The sequence below is a fragment of the Ochotona curzoniae genome, unplaced genomic scaffold, assembly GCF_017591425.1.
Source record: "Ochotona curzoniae isolate NIBS_2020 unplaced genomic scaffold, NIBS_Ocur_1.0 scaffold_4701, whole genome shotgun sequence".
Lineage (NCBI taxonomy): Eukaryota > Metazoa > Chordata > Mammalia > Lagomorpha > Ochotonidae > Ochotona > Ochotona curzoniae.
In genome coordinates, this window is record NW_024467122.1 from 6,632,114 (window position 1) to 6,650,000 (window position 17,887).

Consider the following 17,887-nt stretch of genomic DNA (forward strand, 5'->3'; position numbering starts at 1 on the left):
GGGATACTCATGATGTTTGAAACTGTATAAAGTTACTATCTTGTGTATTGACTAAAACACAGTTCAATCCAGTTCAGTTTAACTCAGTCGTATTTGATTCAATGTATTTTCATTCTTAGCTGCTTTCCATAAGCCAGTGTTACCGTTGGAATTCATATACAAAATGATGAGGCCAGGGTTTTTAAAGGGGCTCATGGATGAATGAGAAAGCATGGGACAGCTTCATTTTACGTAGATCCCAGCTCATGTTGTACCATGAGTCAAGATCCTGGTTCACTGCTCTGCTCTACCTTCCCACAGTCATCTTCACTCATTTCTGTGCTACCATCCAAGAAAGACCTGTGAACATAAACAGGTCAACAGAGGAAAGGAGCCAATAAATACTTCTTCACATGGGGCCACCCCATCCGTTGAAGTGGAGGACCGCTGGGGGAGCAAGGGAGTGCCACTGGCTGTCACTCAATGGGAACTGCCAGGAGGGACCCTGGCTCTCACCACAGGTGCAGCCCACCTGCAGAGACCTCAGGGAGGAACCACTGTTCGCCATGCTCTTCTGGGTGCCTCTCAGTCACAGGCCAAGAGCACTGACCCAGGACTTCAAGGTCAGCCCCAGGAGAGCAGGGCAGGGCTTGGAAGGTTGTCAGGTGGAGTAGAAGCAGCTCCCTAGAATACCAAGCAGTGGCCAGCCAGCACCTTGGCCCCACAGACTTCCAAGGGACTCATCTTGGCTCTCTCTGCTCAGGCTCCCAGGGCTCCAGTCACACTCCGGGCCCTTACCATTACTGCTGGGTTCTCCCGCTCACATATCCATGCAGCTGCTAGGCCTGTGACCCACTGCCCCCCACATGCTTACTAGCCACCTGCCCTCAAGGATGATCCTTCCCTTCTTGTGACCAGGCCACTGTCTGTATTACAATGCCTTTGGTAAGGTATTGTGGCATATCAGATTAAGCTACCACCTGCAATAGCAACATCTCATATGGGTACTGGTTCATGTCCCAACAGCTCTACTTCTAACACAGCTCCTTGCTAATGTGCCTGGGGAAGCAGCACATGATGGCCCAGGTACCTGGGCCAGTGATATTAATATGAGAGTCCCAAATGTAGCTCCTGGCTCCTGGCTTCAGTTTTTCTTAGTCATTTGGGGAATGAAGTAGTCGATGGAAGATCTCTCTATGTCTCCCTCTCTTTGTAATTATGCCTCTCAAATATATAAATAAACATTTAAAATGTCCTTGGCAAGATGCAGAGGACCACCTAAAATATCCAATAGCAGGGGAACAGATTGTAGTTTATTCACACAATGATTGTACTCCAGTTACACATATTAGCATGGTTGTATTTCAAAACCATGCCACTGAGCAGAATATAACTTGCAAAAGGATGCAAACACCATGGCACCATTGATCTTCCAGTTTCTTTTTCTTTATTCCAGGTAAGAGTTTCCGTGGTTCTCTAACACACACAGAAGGTGAGAGTGAGGCAGTTTTCACTGAAGCGCATGGGCCTGCCTGGCTGCCCACCCACCTGCTCCGTACTTCTGTCACATAAGAACCTCCAGGGAGCTGCAACTTTAACGAATGTACCCTCCCCTTACTTTCCACATTCTAAGAACAAAAGCTGACACAGTGTACATCACACAATCTTGCCCATCTCACTGCTCAGTTTTGGAATAAGACTTTGCTTACGTGGTTGCGTTGCGTATAGACCTGCTCCATGCATCTGTGAGCAGAGAACCAGAACCACAGTGCAGGGCAGTCCCAGCACTCTGCTTGCTTCTCCTGGCTTTCCGCAGGAGCTGGGGATCTACAGCTTGATGGCAGTCACCTTCTTCCTCGGTGTTCACCCATCTCCCTGGGACCCCAGCTTTCCCGAGCAGCCCTTATTATTTTCAATATATAATGGTTATGTGCTATCAGTTGGCTTCTTGGAGCTGAGGGGAATATTTAGTCTCCCCAAATCTGTTAGGTTGCTTGCCATGTTGGATTGGGTTAGACAACACAAAAGAACTTTTCTCATTCTTCACTAAACATGGTCATTCTGCAGAAGGATTCTGTCCACCCATGCCAAGGCCCAGAGCAGCTGCTCCCTTCTGGGTTCTGTGTGTGTGCATTTCCGGGGGAGATCATTGGATCCTCAGCTCTGTTCCAGCTGCTAACAAACATGTGACTAACTCTCATCTAGCAGACATGTAAAATGTTCAATGTTTCTTGAAGGGAAAGCCGATCACATCTCAAAAGGATAAGGGTGGCGTCATCTGAAACCCAACTCGGCGCCCTGGAAGGGGTCTGTGTGTGGAATTCCAGTCCTGGGGACTACCGAGGGACACCTCCCCTACAGCGGGGGAGAGAAGCACATGAGCCACGTAAGGTAGGTCAGTGGGCTTACACTGTCTACATTCACCCCAGAGATGCGACAGGAATGCAACCCGAGGCTTCAGCTTGGTAATCAATACCCAGGATCTCCTGGTAAAGCTGCAGCCTGGCACCAGGGAGAGAGACAACACCAAACGTTTGCTTTTGCCAGATGTGGTGCTCAGTACATGTCATTCACTAGCTGGCTTTACCTCTCAACAACCAGCGAGAATGAGGCCACAGCCCCAGTTAGAGGTGGGGAAGTGGCCTCCGGGAGGCTGAGCAGCTGGCCGAAGGTCACTTGCCAGGTCTGGGTAGAAGCGATTCAGTCTAGAGCCTGTAATTCCACATTGCATGTTTCTGCAGCCCAACGCCTGGTTATTGTGAGGGCAGACGTTACGGGGAGATGACGTTCTGGTCAAGGTAAGGAAGAGGGTTGCTAAATACGTACACTTTGCCCAGAATTGGAACAGAATGTCTGGGAGCACGGGAGAGGGAGCTATCGATGTGGGAATGCCCAGGAAGTTACTGAAAACTTTAGAAGGATGCCACAGAGGGCCAGAAAGCAACATACAGTGTGTGGTGTGATACTGAAGAGTTTTCTGCTTTGGTGGAGTTGTGCCTTCCTCTGCTGGAAGCTCAAGGTCACTGAGCTTGTGTGAATCCACTGGCAGGTGTGAGTTACTATGCTTCACTAACAACTGCTCAGCCGGGTTGCTGCGTGGCTTTCCCTCTCGGCCCTGCCCAGGCTGGCCAGGCCACCCTCCGGTTTGCACCCGAGGCCCTTACGCAAGCCAGCATACGGTGACAGCCCAAGATTGCAGCTTCCCTTTCTCTCCCACCTATGTCCAGCAGGGAAATCTTTCCCCCCGACTTCCACCCCCAGCACCCCAGCATGGGGGTCTGGGGCACCTGGAGAGCCCTGGGCTAGGAAAGATGGAACTGAGAATCCCTTGGGTGGGAGGGATTAGATGAATGGGGGAGTCACTGGGGGCAGAGGTCACTGGAAAGCTGAGTTCCCTGGACTAAGCTGGCTTCTTTTAATAGCCAGAGGAAGGAGTCAGTGGCAGTTCTCCAGCTGCTGCTGTTGGCTCCTCCAAAGGGCCGGGAAGCAGAAGCCCTGCTCTCTGCTAGGGTCAGCAACGGAAGGGAGCTGCCAGGGGATTACATTTTCTTCTCTTCACAGCAAGAACGCACTTTCTTAAAATTTAACAGATTTTTTTTAAGGCAGAGTAATATCTGCATTTGTAAACTTTAAGTTTTAAGAGGTAGGAAATTAGACAATTGAAATTTAAAATACTGTCTCTTGTATCCATGCCCCACTGTCTCTTCCTCCCAATTCCCAGTCTGGTCCTTATAGCTAATCTCCAGGGGCGTTGTCTAGGGTGTCATTCCACACAGGGACACAGCACAGTCACACAGTCAGTCACACACAGGGACACACAGGAACACAGCACAGACACACAGGGACACACAGCACAGTCACACAGACACACATAGCCACACTCAGTCACACACACACACACACAGTCACATACACAATCACACGCAGTCACACGCAGACACTCTGGCCCGGCCCTCCTCAGCTTCACCTTCCCCGACCCACTCCCTGTTCCAGGCACAGTGGTCAGACAGCTAAATTACGTTGCTTTAATCACAAATGAGGCTGAGGGTTGTTTTTATAGGGTTATTGGCCATTGGTGCTTCCTTTTCTGAAAACCGTTCCCATCTTTTGTCCTGCGTTTCTGCTGAGTTGCCTTCTTTCATAGAGCTTTTGTGAACAAGTCTGTTTTCCCCTTTGACATTTGCATTTTGAACCGTATATTGTCACAGAGTGAATTTTCATTTCTGTGCTGCCAAATTTGTCACTTGTTCCTACTTTGCTTCTTTCAGTCTACTTATTTTTACCTCTCTGTGTACATAGAACACAATCTTCAGCCAGGGTCAGGAAGTCTGGGCTGACCTCTGGCTCATTTCTTTGTCTCTGAATGGCATGATTGTTTTTTTTTAAAAGAATATATTGAGGCCAGCTTTGTGGCATACTGAGTGAAGCCACTGCCTGATATGGTGGCATCCCATATGGGGACAGGATTGAGTGCTAGGCTGGCCCACTTTTGATCCAGCTCCTTGCTAATGCTTCTAGCGAGGCAGTGGAGGATAAGCCAGGTCACTGGGCCCCTTTAGTCCACACGGGATACCAGGATGAAGTTCCTGGCTTCTGGCTTCAGCCTGGCCTAGCTTGCGCCATTGTAACTATTAGGGGAGTTGAGCAGCTGAGCAGCGGAAGGAAGACACCCCGCCCCCCATACCCACCCCTTCTTCCTGCTCTCCCACCCCCCACTCTGTAACATTGCCTTTAAAACAAATAAAATAGTTCAAAAAAAGAAAACCATGTCACTTTTATGAAAGGTTGTTACTTTAAAAAGAAACATCAACGATCCCTTTTATGGTTCCTGGATTTACCTCAGTCTTAATCTTCATAGTGAGTAAAATCATAATTGCATTCTACATTTTTTCTAATGTTAAACAAAAAGGCTAATACTGTCAGAGATTTTTTTTTTTTATTAAAACTATCCTTACTCTGATTATTTATGGTAAGTTGCATGTCATAGCAGATACACAGCAAATAATGAGAGCCGACCAGAATCACCGCCAGCGGCTGGGTACCCTGCACTTGCCAGGAGACACGGGGGTGTGGACTCAAGGCTAGATTTTCTGAGCCCAAAGCTTTTTAATGGAACAACTGATGAATCCAATGATTTCACTCTCCTTCTCAAGTCAAAATTCCCTAAATGTGGGAACTACTCATGACAGGACCGCCCTGAAAACTGGAGAGAGAGACATATAATTTGAATGTCAGATTTGTAGATGAGTAATCACACTGCTAGCGTCTAGCCCTGGAAAACATAACTCAGTCAATCAACTTTCACTCACAGAAACGGAACCCTGGGGCCTTGCTTTTGAGGCTTTCTGGCCAGAGGTTGGCATAGGACCTTTGCAAGGTTTTCCCATGGACCCCACGCAGTGCCCGAGGGCCAGAGCGGGGTGCCTGGCGGCTCCTGCCTCAGGCCCTGGCACCACGGCCTCGCTGTGTGCTGGCTCTGCAAGACTCCGGCTTGTTTTTCTCCATTTTAAAAGGTTAGTTCCTAAAATACTCTGGAATTTTTTTTTTTTTCTGCACACAAGAGAAAATAAAAGGTCTTTTCTCTGTGGGTGTTTCTCTCATTCCAAAGGAATGAAGAGTGAAAAACAGGGGGGACAACAACCTCTTTTTGCCAACTTAATAAATGCCCTCTAGCTGTGGGTTCCCTGGAGAACTGTGGCCACGCTGTACCTTTCTGTCTCTTAGGTTAATCTAAAGAAAAGGAGAGGGTTGACAAACTTTTAATATCGTTGGTAATAAATAAAAGTAGCTTACACTGGCGGCAGGCCTCATAGTTCACAGCGCACTTCCCTTCCGAATCTTTGAGTGTCTCTGTCACGTGGGTAAGATTTCCTGTAGACTTTTTCTTCTCTGTCTTTTTTGGATGGGCTAAATTACTTGCCTGTAATTAAACACCCTGGCAGTGAGTCTGACGTCAAAGCCAATGTGGTTTCATTTCACCAAGGTAGTTCCTTAGTAATGATTTGGAATTATTTTAAAATACGCTCTAATCTTTTTTACCCTTCAAGCATAAATAAGAGTTGTCTGTCACATTTTATAAGGAAACTCCTCCTAATTTAGGTTCAAACTCCAAATGCAATAGAAGGAAAGGCTAAAAATGTGAACATGTTAAGAACATTGCACTAAAAAAAAAATAGAAAACAAAAAATAAATATATAAAAAAAACAAAAAATAAATTTTAAAAAAAGAACACTGCAGTGTGGGCCCTGTGCAGTTACCTAGCAGCTAAAGTCTTCATCTTGCACGTGCCGGGATCCCATATGAGCGTTGGTTCTAATCTCGGTGGTCCCACTTTCTATCCAGCTCCCTGCTTGTGGTCTGAGAAAGCCTTGGGATCCGGTGTCTGTATGGGAGACCTGGAAGAGGTTCCAGGCTCCTGGCTTTGGATCAGCTCAGTTCTGGCCATTGCAGTCACTTGGAGAGTGAATCAACAGATCTTCCTCTCTGTCTCTCCTTCTCTCTGTATATCTGCCTTTCCAACAAAAAATTTTTAAAATAAACAAAAATAAAAAATCTTAAAAAAAAATACTGCACTGCAAAAGAAAATGGTACTCATGAACGACTCCAGTAAGGGTGCAGGACACAGACAGACATGCAAAAATGATTTGCATTGTCATATACTAGTAATAAACAACCAGAAATTAGAAAACACCTCTATCTATATTATCATCAAAAAGAACAAACTGCTCTGGAATAAATTTGATAAACAGTATAAAACCTGCACTTTAAGAACTAACTAAAAGGCATGGTTGAAAGAAATATGACCTAAAGAAATAGGAAATAGCTCATGTTCATAAATTGAAAGCATTAATAGAACTGTTACTACTTCCCAATTTGAAAATTCACACTACTTATTTCAAAACTTACTATAAAAAAAAACCACAGGAATTGAGATAATGTGATACTGGCAGGAAGGCAAACATGTAGATTAAGGGGACAGAATTGAGAGTCTGGAAACCAACTCTCATATTTATGGTCAACTGATTCTGACAAGGGTGCAAAGATAATTCAATAGCAAAAAAAAAAAAATAATAAAAACAAACGAAAAAACCCACAAGGTTTTCAATAAATAGTGCTTTAGACAACTTAGACCCCTTCTTTTATACCACACAAAAAATTAACTCAAAATTACCAAAGGCCTAATATAAGAGCCCGACATGAGCAAGCTAGACAAACTGGCCTTAATCAGAATTTTAAAATTCTACATTTCAAAGATCATTAACAAAAAAGGAAAAAGACAATCGCCCATTGGGAGAAAATATTTACAAATCATACATGTGCTATGAGGTTAGTAGCCAGTGTCCAGAAGGCAGAACTCATATAGGCCAACCATAAAAACAGCCACAACAACAACCTGTGCCTGGGCTCCATATCCAGCCAACACAGACCCTGGAGGCGGTAGGCACGGGCTCCACGTCCAGCCAACACAGACCCTGGAGGCGGTGGGCACGGGCACCACGTCCAGCCAACACAGACCCTGGAGGCAGTAGGCACGGGCTCCACGTCCAGCCAACATAGACCCTGGAGGCAGTAGGCACTGCTCAAGTGATCCAGCCAACATAGACCCTGGGGGCGGTAGGCACGGGCTCCACGTCCAGCCAACATAGACCCTGGAGGCAGTGGGCACGGCTCAAGCGATCCAGCCAACACAGACCCTGGGGGCGGTAGGCACGGGCTCCACGTCCAGCCAACATAGACCCTGGGGGCGGTAGGCACGGGCTCCACGTCCAGCCAACCTAGACCCTGGGGGCGGTGGGCACGGCTCAAGCAATCCAGCCAACATAGACCCTGGGGGCGGTAGGCACGGGCTCCACGTCCAGCCAACATGGACCCTGGGGGCGGTAGGCACGGGCTCCACATCCAGCCAACATAGACCCTGGAGGCAGTAGGCACGGGCTCCACGTCCAGCCAACAGACCCTGGGGGTGGTGGGCACTGCTCAAGCGATCCAGCCAACATAGACCCTGGGGGCGGTAGGCATGGGCTCCACCTCCAGCCAACAGACCCTGGAGGCGGTGGGCACGGGCTCCACATCCAGCCAACATAGACCCTGGGGGTGGTGGGCACAGCTCAAGCGATTCAGCCAACATAGACCCTGGAGGCAGTGGGCACAGCTCAAGTGACCGTATGTCTCGCCCAAGTGGAAGGCTTAGACTGAGCTCCTGGGCCCCTGCCACTGTAGCAGATACTCACGGAGTACACAGGTGGTGCGACCTCTCTAGATTCTCTCTCTTCTTGCCATTCTCTCGTGTCTCTCTACCTCTCAAATAAAAGTTTCTAACAGCTTTAATGGGTGAAGGATTTAAATAAATATTTCTCCAATGAATATACCTAAATTGGGGGAGGGACTTTGGGGAAGGGACTGGACAACCGCAGAATCTATGAAACTATATCATAAAACAAGATAAAATGTTAAATAAAAAAAGATACCTAAGTGTCCAATGAGTGTATAAAAAAGATATGCAGGCCCCGGTGTGGTGGCCCAGTGGTTAAGGTCCTCGCCTTGCACGCCCGGGATCCCATATGGGAGCCGGTTCTAATCCCGGCAGCCCTGCTTCCCTTCCAGCTCCCTGCCTGTGGCCTGGGAAAGCAGTCGAGGACCGCCCAAAGCTTTGGGACCCTGCACCCGCGTGGGAGACCCAGAAGGAAGTTCCTGGATCCTGGCTTCGGATCGGCATAGCATCGGCCGTTGCGTTCACTTGGGGAGTGAATCATCGGATGGAAGATCTTCCTCTCTGTCTCTCCTCTCTGTATATCCGCCTTTCCAATTAAAAAAATTTTTTTTAAATCTTAAAAAAAAAGATATGCAACATCATTAGTCACTAAAGAAATTCATCTAAAACTATAAGACATTAGTTCACACTTACTAAAATGGCTAAATATACATGACAGACAGTATGTGGACAGACTGCACCCCTCATGTGTTTCTGGTGAGAACAGAAAAGAGTGAGGCTGCTTTGGTGAAGAGCTTGGTAGTTTCTCAAAAAGCTATGTATTGAGTTATAACATAACCCAGCAATTTCACTCCTGGCTGTAGACTCAAGATTAGCCCATAGACTAAATCTGTGTCCAAAACCTTGTACACAAATGTCCATAGCAGCACATTATTCACAATGGTCAAAACCTGGAAGCGGATGTAATGTCCCTCAACTGATGAATGCAAACAGACGTGGTATGGCTGTATAATGGAATGTCATTCAGCTAAAAGGAAGTAGTGATGCATAAAGTGTGGATCTTTTGGTTTATATCATCTCAATAGAAGCACTGTGAGCAAAACTTTAAAAATGACTATCTGGGGGCCCAGCACAGTAGCCTAGCGGCTAAAGTCCTCGCCTCGCATGTGCTGGGATTGTATATGGGCACAAGTTCTAATCCTGGTGGCCCCACTTCCCATCCAGCTCCCTGCTGGTGGCCTGGGAAAGCAGTCGAGGATGGCTCAATGCCTTGGGACCCTGCACCTGCGTGGGAGACTCTGAAGAGGTTCCAGGCTCCTGGCTTCAGATGGGCTTAGCGCTGGTCATTGTGGCCACTTAGGGAGTGAAGCAGCAGATGAAGACATTCCTCTCTGAGTCTCCTCCTCTTCTCTGTATATCAGACTTTCCAAAAAAAAAAAAAAATCTTTAAAAAAAACTTTTAAAAATGACCAACTGGGTGAAAATATTTATAATACATAACATAAAGGAACCATATGTACAAGTTATAAAGAACCTTTAGTAGTTAGGGGAAAGTAGAGCAAAAGGACTATTCAGAAGTGGACAAATTATATGAATAATTCATAAAAAAAGACAGTCTACAAGAAATATGTTAAGGTACCTTAAACGCAGGAAAGGCTTTTTCGAGTCTATCTTTACAAATAGAAGTGCGAATGAGAACAAGGCCAGGATGTCAAGTCGCAGCCATCAGCTGGGAGGAGCGCACTTCGTTGGAACTGGCGCTCTCACACACTGCTGGTGCAAGCCCAGATGATGCGAACCCAGAGGGGAGGCCACGTGACCAAACAGTACAATGACCCGCAGGATGCAGTTACCGGCAAGTTTTGCAATGCACGCTCCTTCAATCTAGTTGTCCCATGTCTAGGATTGTACGTACTGAAACCTATCTAAATGCCTACAAATAGAAAACTATTTGGGAAAAAAAAGTCAGCACACCCATACATTTATTATCATACATCTGCACAAAGGAATGAGGGAAATCTCTACGAACTGAAAAGCAACATCTATAATCTATTGTGAAGCGGAAACAGTAGCACATGAAGGACACAGAGCTGATGGGAGACAGACACGTTGCGGTGAACAGAAAGCCTACAGCTCCGTGTGGACGCACCCGCACAGTGCAAAGTCACTCTCTCTTCTCCCACCATCACGGCTGAGCCCAGCTCTGCCAACATGCCAATGCTCTGAACTATGCTCACATAAATACAGCCAAGTTCTCTTTTCTTCAACGTCTGTTTATTTTTGACTTATTTGAAAGGCAGAGTGGCAGTGAGAGGGAGACAGATTTCATTAACTGGCTCGTCCCAACATGCCAACACAGCTGGGGTTGGACCAGGAATTCCAGCGGGGTCTCCCACATGGCAGGGACTCAAGTGCCTGAGCCATCATCTGCTGCCTCCCAGGGCGCACAACACTGGGTCGGCAGTGGAGGCAGGACTCAGTCTGTGACACTCTGATATGGAAAGCAGGCATTGCAAGTGGCAGGTTCACCCTCAGAGCCACAAGGCCTGGCCCTAGTTGACCGCCATGAACATAACAAAGCTAACATTGACATGGTGCCATCAAATGATGCTGGACTAACAGGGGCATCCTTGTGCAGAAGATGATTCTAGACACAGATCTAACGCACACCACAAAAAATTAACTCAAAGTGGGTAAGAGATACAGAGAAAAACTGGATGACCTTGAGTTTGTGGTGATTTTTTTAAAGATGCAGCATCAAAACAATAACCCATGAAACAAATGACAAACTGGGCTTCACTAAAAATTTCTGCTTTATGGAAGACATTGTCCAGGGCTGTGCTGTGACTTAGCACATTAATCCCATGTAAAGGCTGGTTCAAGTCCCAGCTGCTTTACTTCTGCCCCAGCTCCCCATTAATGCACCTGGGAAAACAGAGAGATGAACTGAGCACTCGGGCCTCCGTGACCCGTGCAGGAGACACAGATGGAATTCCAGGCTCCATCTGGAACCTGGTCCAGCCCCAACTGTCACATCCCTTTGGGGGAGAACCAGCAGATGGAAAATTTCCTTTTCTCTGTCTTTCTGCCTTAAAAACAAAAACAAAAACACCAAATATAAGAGCAGATGCTTCACCAAACAAGACTTGAAAAGTTGCTCTCCATCACATCTCAGAACAACAAGCAGGTACAACCACACATGTATCCAAGCGGACCCAACACACCGATGGCCTCCAAAGCAGCAGGGGATGCGATGCACAGAAATTCTCCTTCAGTGGAGCTAGGAAGGAAGGCAAGGACAGCGCACGGACAGCTTGGAGACTTCTTTTTTAAAAAAAGCAAGCTCAACATTCACTATTTTTTTAAAAGATTTATTTATTTTTATTGCAAATTCATATACAGAAAGGAGAGACAGAGAGGAAGATCTTCTGTCTGATGATTCACTCCCAAAGTGGCTGCAACAGCCAGAGCTAATGTGATCTGAAGCCAGGAGCCCAGAGCCTCTTCTGGGTCTCCTACACTGGTGCAGGGTCCCAAGGCTTTGGGCCGTCCTTCACTGCTTTCTCAGGCCACCAGCAGGGAGCTGGATGGGAAGTGGGGCCACCGGGATTAGAACTGGTGCCCATATGGGATCCTGGTGCATGCCAGGCGAGGACTTTTGTCGCTAGACCACACACTGGGCCTAGCTTGGAGACTTCTTACACAACCAACTACTCTCATACGACCGGCATCCACACAGTGGACACTACAACCAAGGGAAGTGAAAATGTAGGTCCTTACACACAGATGATTACAGCAACTCTATTATTCATGATTGGAAAAATGTGAAAGCAACCAAGATGTCTTTCAGTAGGTGAATGGATACAAAAACTGGATTATTCACAAAATGGAGTTTTATTCAGTGCCGAGAAGAGTTGAGCTCTCAAGCCATGGAAAGACACAGGGCAACGTGGTATTACTAGGTGACAGCAGCTGGTCAGAAAAGGCCACCTGCTGCACGACCCCAGCAATGACGTTCTGGAAAAGGCAATGCTCTGGGCGTGGCAAACAGATCCACGGCTGGCATGAGCTGCGGGAGGGCAGGACGCACAGGCGGAGCACAGTCCCGGGCAGCGACACCTCTCCGAAAGACGCTACGTGGCGGATGCACACCATTGCACACGTGTGCAAACTAGAACATGCGCCATCAGCAGGGAGCCCTGCTGTGCACAGTGGGCTGTGCCTGCTAGTGCTGTGCCAACGTCAAGTTGATCGCCTATGATACAAGTTTGCTCCAGCGACAGCACAAGTTAAAACACCCTTTGGCGGAATATCAATATGAACCAAGAATGTAAATACTCATCTCTCTCCTTCCAGAAATTTAACTTCTAGAAATTAACACCTGGAAGTAATTTTTTAAAATAAACATGATTTTGTGTAAGAAATACTAACACTAATTAAAAAAAAAAAACTTATCCTCGGTGAACGGTGCCAGCAGCCACACACACACAGTGACGCAGGCTGGGAGCCTGGGGTAAACCCGACTCCGGCTTCTTCACCCCCGACAGCTGCATGCCTGGCCTGCCGTTTCTCCTGCACATGCCTCTCTCCAGTCGGTCCTGCTTCTCCCTTCTCACCAACACCAGCTCCCACCTGTACTGCCCCGGTCACCCGTGGGCCATCTCCATGAAGATTTCTCTCCCATAGAGCGGTCCTTCGAGGCCGGTGGTCAAGTTCAGGCTCCCTGCTAAAAAAACCTTTCAGGCTACGACGAGGAGGCTTACACTCCTTAATGTGACTCTGCAGACTGCACCCAAGGGCGCCCACCTACTCCTGTCTTCCAAGCTCATGAACTTCTTGTAGTTCTCTCCCTCAGACCTTCCCTATGCACTCCATCTCTCAGATGTTTCCGGAACTTTCTGAAACTGGGCTCTGAATTTATTTGCTTCATCACATCTCATTTGCTACACAAGCTGAGTCCTGTCATCACCGCCCCCAAATTCCTCTTGACGAAGTAACCAATGAATGGAAAGTGAAAGATGAATAATGCGAAAAGGAGAGACAGAGTACGAAGGCCATCTACACAGGCGCTGTGCCCTCCACAAGCAGGGACTTCCCTCCAGAACTCCACGCCTCCTGACAGCGGGCAGACTCTGCCCTGCTCACTTGCCCCACCGGCCACCAAGCTCCACAGCTTCTGAATTCGGCCTCCGAAGAAGCAACTCTCAAATCCACCTGCTTCTCTTCTCTACTGCTTTCATCCTGACACAAGTACTGTCATCTTCAGTAGTCTCCTAACTGGTGTTCCTCTTTGCACTCTTGGTACAATCTTCCCAATGCGTGTGTGTGTGTGTGTGTGTGCACACGTGTGCACACACAGAGAATAATCTTTCTGAAAAGCACAGGTTTTGAGGCTCCGGTTCTACCATCTATTGGATGTCTGCCTAGGCAAATCACTCAAAATTTTCAATCTTTGATTTTTTTAAATCTACAATCTGGAAATAATAACATATCACAGAGCAATAATGGTGATCAAAAAAAAAAAGAATTCAGATAAAGTGAGAGGATGGGCACTCCAGCTGACTGTGAGTGGGAGATTAGCAGACAGATTTAAGAGAAACAGCAATAAGGGAATCTCAACAGCATGTGATTATATCTCACTTCAAATAACAAGCTTGGCTTAGACTACATTTTACAACTTAAATGTGAAAAAAATTCTTAGAAAAAAAACATTTAAGCCCTTTTCATAGATGATAAGATAATCATCAAACCCACTGTACAGGTAAAAAATTTTAAACATTTATTTATTCATTTGAAAGGCAGAGTTAGAGAGAGGGAGAGACAGAGAAAGAGATCCTTTTACCTTCTGATTTGTCCCCCAGATGACTACAAAAGCCGGGCTGCGTTGGGCAGAGGCCAGGAACCCGAAGCGTCACTCGGGGCTCCCATGCCGGGAGCAGGCACCCCAGCACTTGGGCCATCTTCCGCTGCTTTTCTTATGCCATTTTCAGGGAGTTGGAAAGGAAGTGGGAAGAGCCGGGACATGAACCAGTGTCCATGCGGGATGCTGGCTTTATGTGCTATGCCACAACGCCAGCCCCTGCGCAGGTTAATTCTAGATGTCAGCTTGGCTGAGCTGTGGTGGCTTGATCAAACACCAGTCTATGTGTTGCTGTGAATGTTGTAGTTGTGATGAACACTTACAATCATCTGACTTCAAGTAGAGGAGATGACCCTCAAAAATAGGACTTGAGGCTTCCAAGAGTTCCTGCTTTAAGAAGTAACGGAAATGCTGCCTGGGAGCCCAGCTTCCCACTCAGCCTGCCCCACAGACCTTGGATTGGCCAGCCCCCAACTGGATGAGTCAATTACTTAGCATACAACTCTGTCTCTTATGTACATATGTCCTATTGATTCTATTTGTCTGAGAACGACGCACGGACACAGCCACTGAGAAGTAAGACCAGAGCAAAGCAGAGCTGTAGCTAAGAGTGGCTTCAGATTTTCTAGCCTAGTAAAACAGATCCTCATCAGGCATAACTTTGTTCTAACTAAACATGGAAGGACAGAGACTCCCTGGGAAACGATAGCCAAGTTGAGCGTATAATATGCATCTCGGACTGTTTGCAGAGTGCATACCCGTTAACAGGGGACCAGGGTCCTGCACTCACTCACCCTCTGGCCATTTAGTAACAAAATCTTTGTTGGATGTCCGCTCCGGGCAGGCGTTCCACTGATGCAGAGCAAACCACGAAGCCAGGCGCGTTCTGAGTTCAGGCCCCTACGCATCTGGTCTGGCATTGGCAGCGGTATGTGGCAACTCACCTGTAAGAGATGGCTGATGGCCGCCTCGTGAAGCCCCAGGGCTTGCTCCACACCAGCTAGTTCCCTCAGCAAGGGCACACACTCGAGACTTTTTTCACCTTTGCTGCTCTCAGTATATCCCAAAGCCTCTTGGTAGTGGAGCAAAGCTTCTTTTAACTTCTTTTGACCTTGATATACCCTAAAAAAAATATCAAAGCATTCATTTTGAAATTAATTAAAATAAAAAACTAATAAAAATACAGGTGTCCTAGTGGAAAACTACACAGAAAAGAAGCACAGGGACAGGAACCAGTTGCAAATGCTGCAGGAAGAACACGGCCGCTTACAAGGCTGGGACAGGAAGAAAGCGTCTCTCACACCTTACAAAGAAAAACTAGGAAAACAATGTCCTGGGTGAATTAAAGGCCTAAATTTAAAAAGCAAAACTCTAATGTCTAACTCGAAAAGGGGTTCTTATATAAAATACAAAAAGGACAAATCAGAACCAAAAAGAGAGATAAATTTGGTTATACCCAAGAGCCAGAACTGTGGCACAGCACATTAAGCTCCTGCTTGCAATGTCAGTATATATAACTGAGCTCTGGTTCTGGGGCCTGGCTGTTCCAGTCCCTATCCAGCTCGTTGCTGTCATGCCTGAGAAAGCAGCTCCAAAATGCCCTCGTTCTTGGGCCCCTGCCATCCATGCAGGAGATGTGGTGCAGCTCTCGGCTCCTGACTTTGACCCTGCCTACTCTTGTAGTTGTGGGCAGTTGTAAACCAGAAGAAGGAAGATCTCGCTCCTCTCTCTCTGGCAATGTGTAAACAATCAAGTACGTGCAAATGCACAGACACTGAAAAAGGACCCAATGTGCCTGATCGGAGTGCCAGGGTGGATGCCTACCTGGTGCTCCTGAGCCTAACGCCTGTTTACACAGACCCCGGGGGGAAATGATGACGGTCCCGGTCGTTGGCATCCCACCACCTTTGTGGGAGACTCAGAGTGAGCTCCTGGCCCCCAGCTTCAGCTTGGGCCTGCCCATGTTATTGCAGGCCATCCGGGGAGCGAGCCAATAGCTGGGGGCCCGCCCTTCCTCTCTCTCTCTCTCTCTCTCTCCCATTATTAAATAAAAAATAAACAGGAAAAAATTAAAAAGAAAGTGAAAAGACAAACTATGCATTGGGAGTAGAGTACACACAATTTAGGTAATCAACAATATAATGCACTCCCAGAAATACAAAGAATATCTCACAATTTAACACTTAAAGTCCAATAGAAAATGAACAAAAGATGTGAACAGATAAGTTATAGAACAGAAATGTTCCAATTGTCTAAGAAACACCTGAAACAACGTGCATCCTCACTGTCAAGAAGACATCTTTTAAAGACATCCTGAGATACGATTGTGTACTCCTGTGAAGCAAGGATCAGAAGCCGGAGCCGACTGAATGTTGGCAAGGATGTGAAGTGAGGGGATTCGCGCAGCCTTCTAGGGGCAGGGGCACCTGGCCGAGAGCACGCGGTTCTGCCCCCAGGAAGGTACCATTCTAGGGATGACCTTGCTGGATGAACACAACCGTGCAGGAAGCTCACGTGGGAGCGGGGTGGGGGCATCAGACAGGAAACCCACTAGATGAAGGTCTGCAAGGAAGAGACCAGGGCTGCAGATGCCAACTGAGAGCAGCTGAAATGTACAAAAGCAAGCTGCAGAAGGGAACACGCGTGCCAAGCTTAAAACGTGAAAAATAAGCTACCTTTAGAGTTACACACATCTGCAGTAAGGGGTACAAAAAAGCATTTGGAGGAATTAAAAATTACCCAAATCTTCGGAGTGTCTGTGCGTAACACCGGGGAAGAGAACCGGACAGGGAAGCTGGCCTGGCAGGTTTGCCCACACTGGAAATCTTTCACTTGGTGAGCATGGCACACACAGGTTATGGCATCATCATCATGGCTGTATGTGCACCTGCCTATGGGACTTTCTGGGGAAGGTGAACAAAGGCAATGCTTTGTGATGGAGCGTACACAAAGAAGGAAGCCTGCTGTGCCCCTCGAGGCCCTGGCATGGCTAGCGCCGTCACAGCCTCCAGGACGGACAGGCACGGAAACCCTCTAGGCTGTGCGGCCACAGAGAGTCTGCTGAGGCTCCGACAGGATGCTGCTCCGGAGCAAGAAGAGGCAAAGCAAACACTAACAGCATTTCAGCTTCACAATATAGTTAATAAGAAATTGTTTTGATAGACAGTACTAGATTAAAAAATGACTACATTACAGTTCTCTTTAGAAGCCTCAGTCAATTGTGGACAACCGTGTCTGTCCTCATTTCCTCTTATGTTATGGTTGGGAGGGCAAGACTTTCTCCTTTCTGTTTCCACCTGCCTGTGGCGGAAGATGCTCTGAGGATCCAGTACCTAGTGCGGCCATAACATATTTGATAGCTTTAGGAAACACCCGAGACAGATGAAAAAGATAAGGAATTTCGAACAACAGAATGCGGCGGTATGTTCATTTGGCAGGTCTACAGCTGAAACCATGGCATATTTTATTGAATGAAAATACATCCACAGTGATTCGACAGAGCCCATGACGAGGCACTGCTCGGCTCCGGAGAGCTTCAGCAGCTCTCAGGGGCGACGGCTTGCTTTCACGAGCAGTCTCCTCTGGTACTGAGGCTCAAGGGATGAGAATTTCCTCTGGAAAGCTCTACAGTTTGCTGAGAATATTGAGCACCAATAAAAAAAAAAAAAGAAAGGCTTAGTGGGAATGTCTCTGATGTTGGGATTCTGAGGGGGAAACCAGTCCTGAATGAAGCCACGTGGAGCTCTGAGTCGGGGGGGAGGACCTCCCTGCTGCCCGGGCACCGGGCATGCTTCCCACCCTGCCCTGGTGACTGTGTCAGTCCGCTGAGGGTGGCG

At 47.3% G+C, this 17,887-nt stretch overlaps 1 protein-coding gene across 1 annotated transcript in view; it reads right to left on the reverse strand.

The window, feature by feature from the left end:
- Window positions 1-17,887, reverse strand: part of TTC23 (tetratricopeptide repeat domain 23) — a 68,974-nt gene that overhangs the window by 31,603 nt on the left and 19,484 nt on the right. Inside the window, exon 5 of the mRNA XM_040969286.1 lies at window positions 14,996-15,173. Within this exon, the coding sequence (XP_040825220.1) occupies window positions 14,996-15,173 (178 nt within the window). The remainder of the gene's footprint in view (window positions 1-14,995; window positions 15,174-17,887) is intronic.